At 61.3% G+C, this 10,504-nt stretch overlaps 3 protein-coding genes across 52 annotated transcripts in view; 1 reads left to right on the forward strand and 2 right to left on the reverse strand.

Annotated features, from left to right (window-relative positions):
- Positions 1 to 221, reverse strand: part of KIF1A (kinesin family member 1A) — a 31,718-nt gene extending 31,497 nt beyond the window's left edge. For all 50 annotated transcript variants that reach the window (XM_015871276.3, XM_085512714.1, XM_085512708.1 and 47 more), the window contains exon 1: positions 88 to 221. The gene's annotated coding sequence lies outside the window, so the exon portion shown is untranslated. The remainder of the gene's footprint in view (positions 1 to 87) is intronic.
- A 1,008-nt stretch (positions 222 to 1,229) lies between these two features.
- AGXT (alanine--glyoxylate aminotransferase) lies at positions 1,230 to 4,318 on the forward strand. Its single transcript, XM_085513527.1, has 11 exons — positions 1,230 to 1,504; positions 1,579 to 1,771; positions 1,916 to 1,980; positions 2,049 to 2,149; positions 2,223 to 2,293; positions 2,427 to 2,511; positions 2,692 to 2,787; positions 3,093 to 3,162; positions 3,294 to 3,389; positions 3,511 to 3,639; positions 3,932 to 4,318. Exons 1-11 carry the CDS (start codon positions 1,268 to 1,270, stop codon positions 4,037 to 4,039), a joined length of 1,251 nt encoding a protein of 416 aa, XP_085369653.1. The 5' UTR covers positions 1,230 to 1,267; the 3' UTR covers positions 4,040 to 4,318.
- Positions 3,783 to 7,636, reverse strand: MAB21L4 (mab-21 like 4). The gene is made up of 5 exons (XM_015871316.3): positions 7,009 to 7,636; positions 6,521 to 6,743; positions 5,988 to 6,141; positions 4,713 to 5,069; positions 3,783 to 4,602 (listed from the first exon to the last, which is right to left on the reverse strand). The coding sequence occupies exons 1-5, from the start codon at positions 7,487 to 7,489 to the stop codon at positions 4,510 to 4,512; spliced, it is 1,308 nt and encodes a 435-aa protein (XP_015726802.3). The 5' UTR covers positions 7,490 to 7,636; the 3' UTR covers positions 3,783 to 4,509.
- Positions 7,637 to 10,504: the final 2,868 nt, after the last annotated feature.

Here is a 10,504-nt window from a genome sequence, read left to right on the forward strand (position 1 = left end):
CCCGCTGCCCCTCTGCGCCCCGATGGGGCGGCGGCCCCGAGCTCCTCCCGGACGAGTCCCGCGCGATGCCGGTGCCGCCGCCCCTACCTGTGCCCGTGGGCGGCGGGGCGCTGCGCTCAGCCTCTCAGCACCGGCATGGGGCCGGCACCGCTGGTGATGCCGGTACCGCCGCTGGTGATGCCGGTACCGCCGCCGATGCCGGTGTCGGTGCGGGCGGTGTCGGCCCCTCCCCTGCGGTCCCGCCCTGCCCCTCCCCACCCCCTCGGTCCCATTGGCCAACGCCGGTTACGTCACCGCATCCCACCCCACCATCCCCGCCACCCCCGGCCCCGCGATGCGGATCCGCCGCAAGGGTGCGGGGAGAGGCGGGACCTGCGGCACCACGGCAACCGGCACCACGGCAACCGGCACCACGGCAACCGGCACCACGGCAACCGGCCCCTCTCCCATCTCTCGGAGCCTCCGCCCGTGATGCTGCCCGCCCAGCAATTCATATACCTGTCCCAGCCATGGCCGCTGCTTCTCCACGAGTGTGCTGTGGGATAGAGCCGCAGGCTCTGCTGCAGTCTATGTAGGTTATTACATCCACAGCCCTTCCATCATCCACCAGCTGGGTCAGCCGGTCATAGATCAGGTTGGTCAGACAGGACCTGCCTGCCATGAAGCTGTGCTGGCTGGGCCTGATCCCCCAGTTGTCCTACACATGCCATGGAAGCTCACTCAAGATGATCTGCTCCATTAACTTCCCTGGCACCGAGGTCAAGCAGACACATCTGTAGCTCCCTGGATCCTCCTTATGACCCTTCTAGAAGGTGGGTGTCACATTAGCAATCTCCAGTCACCTGCACCTCCCCAGCTGACCAGGACCACTGACAGATGATGGAAAGCAGCTCAGCAATCACTTCACCCTCTCAGCACCCTCGGCTGGGTCCCAATGGCCCCATGGACTCGGCACAGCCCAGGTGAGGCAGGAGGTTGCTGTATCCTCCTACACATGGCATTTTGTTCCGCCCCCACTCCTACCTTCCAACGCAGGGAGCTAAATACCTTGAGGTTTACTGGCCTGACTGTTGTAAAGAAAGCACTGAGAACCTCAGTGACAACATTCCCCGTCACGGCTGACGGAGCCCGGTGTGGGGCACTGCATCCCCCGGCCACCCCACGAGAACAGTGCTGAGCACACTGCACTGCTGGTGGCACATTAACTGGATGGGAGGTGGCGGGGGCAGAGTCCGGCGGTCATTGTCCGTGTGGCCGTGGGCAGGGGATGCACCGCACCACAGCACTGCCGATATCCATAGCAGCTCTCCTGCGGGCTTGCAGCACAGCTGCCTGTGCCATGGCTGCTCCCATACCCCATATCCCCCCGCCCCGTGAGCTGCTGCGGCCACTGGCCGTGCCCTACCGGCTGCTGCTGGGGCCGGGGCCCAGCAACCTGTCCCCCCGAGTGCGGGCAGCCGGCAGCCAGCAGATCGTGGGCCACATGCATCCCGAGGTGCTGCAGGTGAGTTGGCTCTGCACCAGCAGCCCACAACCCCTGTGTTACTGGGCTGACGGCGGTGCTGGTCCTTATCTCAGGTGATGGAAGAGATCAAGGCAGGCATCCAGTACGCCTTCCAGACGCGGAACCGGATCACGTTGGCTGTCAGCGGCACCGGGCACTGCGCCATGGAGGCTGCCCTTATCAACCTGCTGGAGAGCAGTGACACCGTGCTGGTGGGCAACAACGGCATCTGGGGAGAGCGTGCTGCTGACGTCGCCAGGAGGCTGGGTATGGCTGCTTGTATGTGAGCTGACAGCGTGAGCCATGCAGAGAGCTCAGGTTTTGTGGGGTGACACCCTCAGGGCAGTTTGTGTCAGGCACCCAATTAATGTGTGCCCAAAACTCCACATCCCTCTGTACATTTCCCCCCAGGAGCCAAGGTCCACGAGCTGCTGAAGCCTCCGGGTGAATACTTCACCTTGAGGGACATTCAGGAGGTATGTGCCACCTGTGGGGCACCGGGACTGAGCCCCACACAGGTTCTCACTGTGCTGTTCTCACCCAGGGCTTGGCACAACACAAACCCTCAGTGCTCTTCCTCACTCACGGCGAGTCTTCCACGGGGGTCCGGCAGCCACTGGAGGGGCTGGGCGAGCTGTGCCACCGGTCAGTGCTCCTGGGGACCCCAGCAGGGCTGGGCTGCAGGGGGCTGTGGGGCTGAGCTCTGGTCCCCCTCCAGGCACGGCTGCCTGCTGCTTGTGGATGCGGTGGCATCGCTCGGGGGAGTGCCCATCCTCATGGACCAGCAGGGTGAGAGCCGCGGTGCTAGCGAGGAACAGGGGTCCCTGAGTGCCCCCACACCAGCACCTGTGGTGTGTGCCCTGCGTTTCCCACTGGCAGTGGGGCAGAGTCCTGCTCAGAGCCCTTGGTCCCTCTCATTCAGGGATTGATGTACTATACACGGGGTCCCAGAAAGTCCTCAGTGCCCCCCCTGGCATCTCTCCTATCTCATTCAGTGAGCGAGCAAGGTAAGGACTGCCCCGTCCCAGCAGGGCTGGGGGCACAGGTAGGAGGACCCCCCTCCTTGGCCACATCCCCTGGCTGCAATGCCAACCCAGTGCTCACTTCAGGCTCTGTGCTCCAGGGCCAGCAGTGGGTAGAGGGCTCTCCCTTCCATGGGGCAGCGCTCGAGTGCTGTGTTCTGCCAGGGAGAAGATGCAGAGGAGGAAGACGAGGCCCCCATCCTTCTACCTGGACATGAGCTGTCTGGCGAGCTACTGGGGCTGCGATGGAGAGCCACGCATGTGAGGGCGGGCTGTACCCAGACAGGAAGCTGTGGCTGCCCCACCACATTCCAAACCCTAGCCCTAAATCTAGCCTAAATCCAAAGCCCCCCATCTTATCCAGTTGCTCTGCTCAATTTGCATTTCTTCTCCTTGCCCCCAAAACAGCCCCTTTGTCCCAGCTTTGCATCCCTGCCCAGGTCCCCTCCCCAGAGACTCTGGGACTCTGCCACTGCTCCCCACTTCTCCCTACCTTGCAGAGCCACATGCCTGCCCCAGGGGCTTGCAGCAGCTGAGCCTGCCTTGGGGCTCCCTGGATTTTGCAGGTACCACCACACAGGGCCCGTCAGCAGCATCTTCTGCCTGCGGGAGGCCTTGGCCATGCTGGCAGAGCTGGTGAGCTGGGCATAGGGACAGCTGATCTGGGCCACACCTGTGTTATAGCAGGGTTTGGGGAGCAGAGTGTGGTCAGCTGTCGGTGGTGGCGTGGGACATTCAGGCAGGGGACATTTATTCTGTGCTGCCAGGGCCTGGAGAGCTCATGGAAGCAGCACCAAGCTGTCTGCACCCGCCTGTGCCAGGGGCTGCAGGATCTAGGGCTGGAGCTCTTTGTGAAGGAGGAGGTGGGTGCAGGATGTGGGCACAGACCCACACAGCTCAGAGCTTCCCTGGTGCTGGAGAGGAGCCCTGGTTCAGGGAAGCAGAAGGGATGTGTGGCTCTAACCCTGTGCCTTTCCTACCCAGGCGGCACGGTTGCCCACCGTCACCACCGTCAGGGTGCCTGAAGGCTACAACTGGAAGGAGATCACAGCCTTCCTGATGGATAAACACAGCATTGAGATCTCTGGGGGCCTGGGCCCTACTGCAGGCAAGGTGAGCAGTATGCTCCCCATCTCTGAGCCCACACAGCTGCAGACACTGGCAGTGCACCATGCAACTAGCACAGGGCTGTGCAGCCCCCGCTGCCTGCAGCAACATTCCTTGCCACACAGAGTAGCTGCACACATGATTAGTTAGTAGGGTAACATATCTTTATCATGACAGAGAGGAAATGAGGGTTAAATAGGAACAGACTGGGATGCACACACGTATATACAGCTTGTTGTGTGCCCCACGTGGGGCCCAAAGGTGGGGGCTGCAGGGGAAACCCACCCTTCTCCTCCAGGTGCTGCGGATCGGCCTCATGGGGCACAACGCGACCCAGGACAACGTGGACCGCCTGCTGCAGGCCCTGCGAGACGCCCTGCAGCACTGCCAGCACAGCAGGCTGTGAGCAGATGCCCACAGGGAGCAGCACATCGGCAGGACATGGCACAGATGTGGCCCAAAGCCTTCCTCCTCTCCCAGTGCCCAGCTCCCCATCCTGCCTGGCTTGGGGCTCGGCAGCCCCACGGGCTTGGGGGGCTGGGGGCAGGATCCAGCTTGCAGGCCCCCTCCCCTCCAATCCCTTCTGTTACCATCACCACCACCCATCTGCTGCAGACGTGTGCTGCTCCCCAGTGCCACCTCTCCTGAATAAAGCCACACAGCTCCGTGCTGCTCCCCAGCCCTACAGCTTGCCTGGACTCTCTGAGATCCAAGAGGAAAGGTGCAGCTGTGGGAAGTGCTGCAAAGTCCCAGCACAGGGAGAGAGGCAGAGCTGGGCCAGTTCCTGCTGATCTTTGGAGCAGAAAGTTTTCTTTCCCAATAAAGCCTGGGTTCCCCTTGTGCCATAGCGAGAACAGGGGTGGCAGTGAGTCCCACTCAGCTCTGCAGTGGGATGTCTCTGCGGAGCTTGTTGAGGAGCCAGGACATGGCTGAGCGACGCGTGGCATCCTGGATGTGGTACACCTGCAGCTAAGCAGAGACACGGGTGGTGAGGGAGGGGACACCCTGCAGCATCACGCAGCTGCTGCACGGCACAGCAGGGCAGGCAGTGCATAATAGCTCAGGGCAGGAGGGGTTACCTGGCTGAGCAGGACGTCAAAATAGGCCGTGTCCCAGTGTGCGCCGTCCTTAGCAGGGAGCTGCAGGAGGGCTCGGAGGGCTGGGTCTGCCTGCACACCATCAGCACGCGTCGGGAGGCCGAAATGGAAGCGTAGGAAGCGTGCAGGGTCCCGTGCAAAAGCCTCCACCTTGGGGTAAAGCGAGGCCAGGTGCTGTGGATCCCCCTGGAAGAGGTTCTGCTCCGGGTGCAGGAAGTGGGGCAGGCGCTGGGTGGCCAGGCAGCGCAGGAGGACAACCAGCAGCCTGTAGACGGAGCCCTCCAGGTCCTGCCAGTCCTCAGGAGAGGGGAACAGCTCCGTGCTCCACAGCAGCACCATCTACACAAGGGGAAAATAGTGCAGGCTGTTCCCGAGGGAGGCCCACGTACCTTCACATCCCCAGGGCTGCTCCACAGCCAGCCCCGGTGCACAGCCTGGCATCACACCCACCTGACCTCATGTTCACATTTGGAGCCTGTCCTTTGCTCCCTTAAGAGATCGCAGCTATGGAACAGCTCTGAAAGGATGCACACGGGCTCCTCACAGGTGTGAAATATTAACATGCCCCAGCTGTCTCAGCACTGTGCTGGGGGGGGCCTGTCCATGACTTTCAGCAGCACATCACAACAGGAGGCAGGTACAGCCCAGCACCAACCTCTGTGCGCCCAGCCAGGCGTGCAGGAAGGAGCTGCCCCTTGTGCTGGGGCCCCAGGGCTGATCACATCCATGTGACAGCAGTGATGTGCTGGGGCTGCTGCCTTTGCTCCCTCATCAATGAGAGAGGAGTTCTGAGGCTCCAGCCAAGCAGAAAACCTGAGTGAAAGCCTGCACTCCGCTTGCATTTCTCCAGCAGCCCACAGGAGGTGCTTTGTGAAGGATAAACAAGCGCTGGGCTCTTTCTTTTTTTTTTTCCCTTAGACGTCAAAGAACGCGACATGAAATAAAACCTGTTGGATTCGGGTTGCTTTGGGCTGGGGCTGTGTTCTCCACCTCCGCCCTGGCAGAGCATGCTGTGATTGCGACACCGGTGCCGTCCCCGGCACAGCCCCTTCCCAACCAGCGTCACCATCTGGCATGGGCCCCAAGTGCCAAAAACAGGTTGGATGTGGAGACAGGGCCTTGTCAGAGCCAAAAACGGGCACCTCCCGGTACAATGGGGTGCAGGACAACCCATGGCACGGCTGGCATAGCCTGCCCTTCTCCACACATGGCTTCGGTCCCTCTGGGTTTTTGGGACATTCCTCTGGCTGGACCTACCTTCAGGTGGTTGAAGGTGAGGCCGTCCCTCCCATCCTCTTCCCTCCAGTCCTGGCTGCGGAGCTGCTCCAGCAGACGCAGGCTGTCCAGCCGGGGTCCCTGCAGCGTGTCCACGGCCCAGAGCAGCTTCAGGATGGGGAGGTGGGTAGAGGGCCTGGGGAGGAAGCATTGAGCTGCTGAGGAGGCTAAAGAGGGTACTACAGCTCACTGCAGGCATGCAGCATCCTGGTCCCACCTCTGCTGAGCAGGGGACGTGCAGGGTGCTGGCAGCTGTGCCCTTACAGCAGGGACATGGGTGGGGTGCATCAGGGCTGTGCTCCTCAACACACCGGCCCCACCTGGGTTAGACAACCGGTGTGAGCCTGAAATTAGCCCGGGCTGGTCCAGCTGGATGCTCAGCCCCTCCTTGCGGCTGGGTGTAGGGTACAAGTCACCTTGGCCCCTCTCAGCTCTGCTGCCAGGCACCCGACTTGTATGCAAAGCACTAGAACAGCTCTACCATTGCGGCACTGCTGCGTGCCAGGGCCACTCACCTCCAGCAGTGGTTGGAGGCTGGGACAAAGTGAGCATCTGCAGTGGCCTTCTGGAGGGTGCCCTCGGGGAAGCCTCGGTCGCGCTGCCTCCCATCCAGCCCTGGGGTCTCCTGCCACCTCCTGACCACCGGGACCACATCAAAGCGGATGGTCCTCCAGCCTCCACGCACCAGCAGGGGCAGCTCCGTGGCACCTTCCTTCAGGTTTTCAGCACTGAGGTCACCTGGTGACAAGCGAGGAGGAGGTGAGGAGGTCACCGCAGCTGGTCCCGCAGGCTGAGAGGGTGTGAACTGCAGCGCCCATGGGCCTGTCCCACCCTGCTCCATTCAGCCTTTCCCAATGCTGTGGTTTGGCCGCGGTTCCCTAACAAATACCATCTCCAAAAACACCACTGGGGTCGTTTTGGGGATGGAGGAGCAGCAGAGCGGGCACAGCGTGTTAGAAGCTGAGAGAGGCAGGATAGTGCAGACAGAGTGAGCGGTACACACCTGGCTGCAGGAGGGAGCGGCGCTGGCACTGCACGATGGCTGACACAAGGAGCTCTTTCAGGTGCTGCAGGACTTTGCCCGGTGCCAGGCACCGTACCTGCTCCATGCTATCCGTGGTGCCCGTGCTGCTCCAGTCCTCCACTCCAGTCACCGCAGAGGGCACCTCGAGGCTGCAGGCACCCAGCTGCCCGTGTCCTGTGCTCCCGCTGTCCATGGCTTGGCACGGCCGCACCCGCAGGGCATCACCATCGATGCGCAATGGCACCTCCACCACCACGGCATCCTCAGAGGCACAGAGCACAAACTCAAAGGCTTCCAGGTTCCTGGAGTAGTCCACCAGGAAGCGGGGTTCTTCAGCATGGATGTGCTCCAGCAAGGTCAGCAGGATGTCCTCGGCCTGCTGGAAGTGCTGCACCCGCTGCCCCTGCCGGGATGCGACCACCTCCAGGCAGCTGCGCCAGCGGCACCCACCCGCTGCCATGGCTGGGGCTGCACGGCTGCGAGCACAGAGCTCCGTGGGAGGGAGGGCGGGGAGGGAGCGGGAGCTGGGCGGGGGGAACCCCGGTTGAGGAGTGGCACCTGGGTGAGAGCTGGGGCGAGCCAAGGGCAGGGCAGAGCCTGGAGATGGGGCCGCGCCGTCATCACCTCTGCTGCACTGCAGCGCGCTTGGCATCGTGTGTCTTGATATGACCATTGCTTGTACTCGGCTCTGGTGAGACTGCACCCAGTGAAGCGTGGCTGCCCCATCCCTGGAGGTGCTCAGGGCCAGGCTGGATGGGGCCCTGGGAGCCTGACCCGGTGGGGGGCACCCAGCTCACAGCAGGGGTTGGAACGGAGTGGGCTGTGAGGTCCCTTCCAACCCTACCATCTTGTGATTCTATAAAGTGAGCCCAGATCCTCCACGTTCATGAAGTGCCTCAGGATCCTTTACAAGAGGCTTTCCTAGGCTGGGGCATGCAGCAGAGAGGGCTGATAGGGTCCATGAATCCATGGGCTGCCAAAGAGGATGGCTGCAGCTGGGGCTGCCCAGGGGCGAGATGGAGATGTACAGAAGGAGCAGGAGTTCTTGCGCTGCAGCATCTGCTGCAATCTGCCTGGAAAGCCCTCGGGAATGATTGCAGATGGGGAGTGGGTTGGCTGTTATTCCAGCCCGCAGTGCATGCCTGGGAGCAACAGGGATGCAGAGGGTCAGCACTCAAGAGGCGACCCAAAGCGGGGTGAGCACAGGAAGGACACCCCCAACACAAACAGAGCGAGGAACTGCAGCCAGAACAAGTCTGCAAATCATTGACATCAAAGGTTGTTTGGGAACCAAATGCAACTGCATCAAAAAATGCCTCCCTTGAATCCCTGTTGTGACCCTCCCTGCCTACAGCCTCCTGCCAGGCTCCCCAAAAGGAGCACACAGGGACTTTGGGTAGCCACCAAAATGAAGCACCAGCCCACATCCCATTTCCTCCTCACAGGACATGGTTGTGGGCCTGCATCTAAGGAAGACCTCAAGCACTCGACCCAGGAGCAATGAAGCAGCAGATAGACAGAAATCCTTCCAGGGCCGCTCCAGACCTGTAGGTGAGGGGCACAGCCTCCTGCTGCAGACAGAGGGATGGGTGCTAGGGCAGAGCAAGCAGTAGGGCTCCAGCTTAGCACAGAAACACTTGAGTTGAGGCATCAGGAAAAATTTCCTAAGCATAAGGTCAGTTAGAGCATGGAATAATCTCCTCGGGGAAGCGCTGGAATGGCCATTGGAGCGGTGCGTGCTTGGTCTAGACGAGTCACCCGGGACGCTCACAGGGAACGGCTCAGTGCTGGCAGAGGGGCTGGGCTGGATGAGGTAATAGGTCGTTTTCCATCTCTGCATTTTATGGTTCTACGAATTTTCACTCCATTAGAAACGGGAGAAAGAAAAAAAAAAATATAAAAAAAAAAAAGAAAGAAAGAAAGAGGGAGGGAGGGCAAGCAAGAGAGAGGAAAAAACTCAGCAGCGTGGGGATGGCTGGCACGGCACCTCCCGGCTGCAGCACCCTGCAGCAGCTCAGCACCTCCCCAGCTGCCCCTGCGCTGCTCTGCGCTCCTGGGGTGGTGACATGGAGTTCCACCATGAAGGGAATGAGGTGGATGTGAATTCTGGGGGACCTGAGCGAGGTGCTGGCAGAGGATGAGGAGGTTGGGACGTGGAGGGTTTGCCTTGCCCTGCCCCGCAGCCTGAACCCAGCAGTTCTGCATCACTCGCTGCTGCAGCGTGGGGCCGGGGGGCCCACCATCAGCCCTCAGCCTCCTGCTGTGCTTCTGCAGCAAGGATGGAGGCCATGCAGAGGCCAAGCGGCTCCCAGCTGCCCCGGCTGCCTCCCTCGTGCCCCAGGGAAGCAGGAGTCAGCCTGGAGCAGGACGGCCCCTAGCAGAAAGGCCGGGATCGGGGTGGGGGGAGAGGGAACCAGGGGACTTCGAGAGGAAGGGAGAGTAATTTAACATGACAGGCTGTTTATTTTGGCAAAAATGGTCTCCTTTCAACAGATTTCAAAGCCCAGCCCTGGGGCTGGGGGGGGGACCACACAGAGCAGGGGTTGGGGGGGCTCGATGGGGCTCTGGGCTGGGCTCGGTGGGTGGGGGGCAAAGCGAGGAGCGGGGGGACAGCACGAATCAGGGGCAGAGGAACAGGGGGAAATCCTAGCGGCGCCAACACCAGCATGTTTATCATGGGGAGCTGGGGGGTCACAGCCTGAGGAAGGCTCAGGAGTGGGGCAGTTCCCCAGCACGTGTGTCCTCGTGTGTGCACCGACATGTGAGTGGCCGCTGTGCTTCGTGCCCTCGCTGACACCCCCGGGCCGTGCACACACATTGGGCACGGGCACCGCTCAGCACCACATGGGCACCAGTGCACACCCGCGCTCTCGCACACGTGCTGGCTCGCACGCACACGCGCACATTCACACGCTCCCCCGGCCCCGGCTCCTTCCTGCGGGCCAGGGCTCAGCTGGAGTCTTGGCTCCCCCGGTGCAATTTCAAAAGAGGCTGTTTATAAAAAAAAAAAAAAAAAAAAAATGCTAGTAAAGAAATAATTATTATAATCACATTAAGGGATTGGCTGTAAAAGCCCTGCGAGAGCGTGGGGCTGCTGAGCGGGAGGGAACGAGGCTGTTCGTGCAGGGAGCGCAGGGGGGGTTTTCCTGCTTTTCACTCATTTTATTTTCAGTCCCAACCTCCCCCCCCCCCTCCCCTTCCTCCCCTTTATCCTGGGAAATGAAAACAATTTATTTAATGATGGATCATCCCTTTCTCTGGTCACTGACCTCCTGGGCTCGTTTCTGCTGAGCTCGGCGGAAAACGCCAGGCTCGTTGTGGATCCCATCTGCGGGTGGGGGAAGGGAGGGGGGGAGCTTACCCTCGGCCTTCCCAAAAACACAGCCCCGGGGAGCGGGCCGGGGCCGCCGGGGGTGGCTCTGGGCAGCATCAGCACTTTTCCATACCCTTGGGATCAGGGGATGGATGCAGGGCA

This window comes from Coturnix japonica, chromosome 12 (assembly GCF_054131305.1).
Source record: "Coturnix japonica strain WE chromosome 12, WE-NBRP24, whole genome shotgun sequence".
NCBI lineage: Eukaryota > Metazoa > Chordata > Aves > Galliformes > Phasianidae > Coturnix > Coturnix japonica.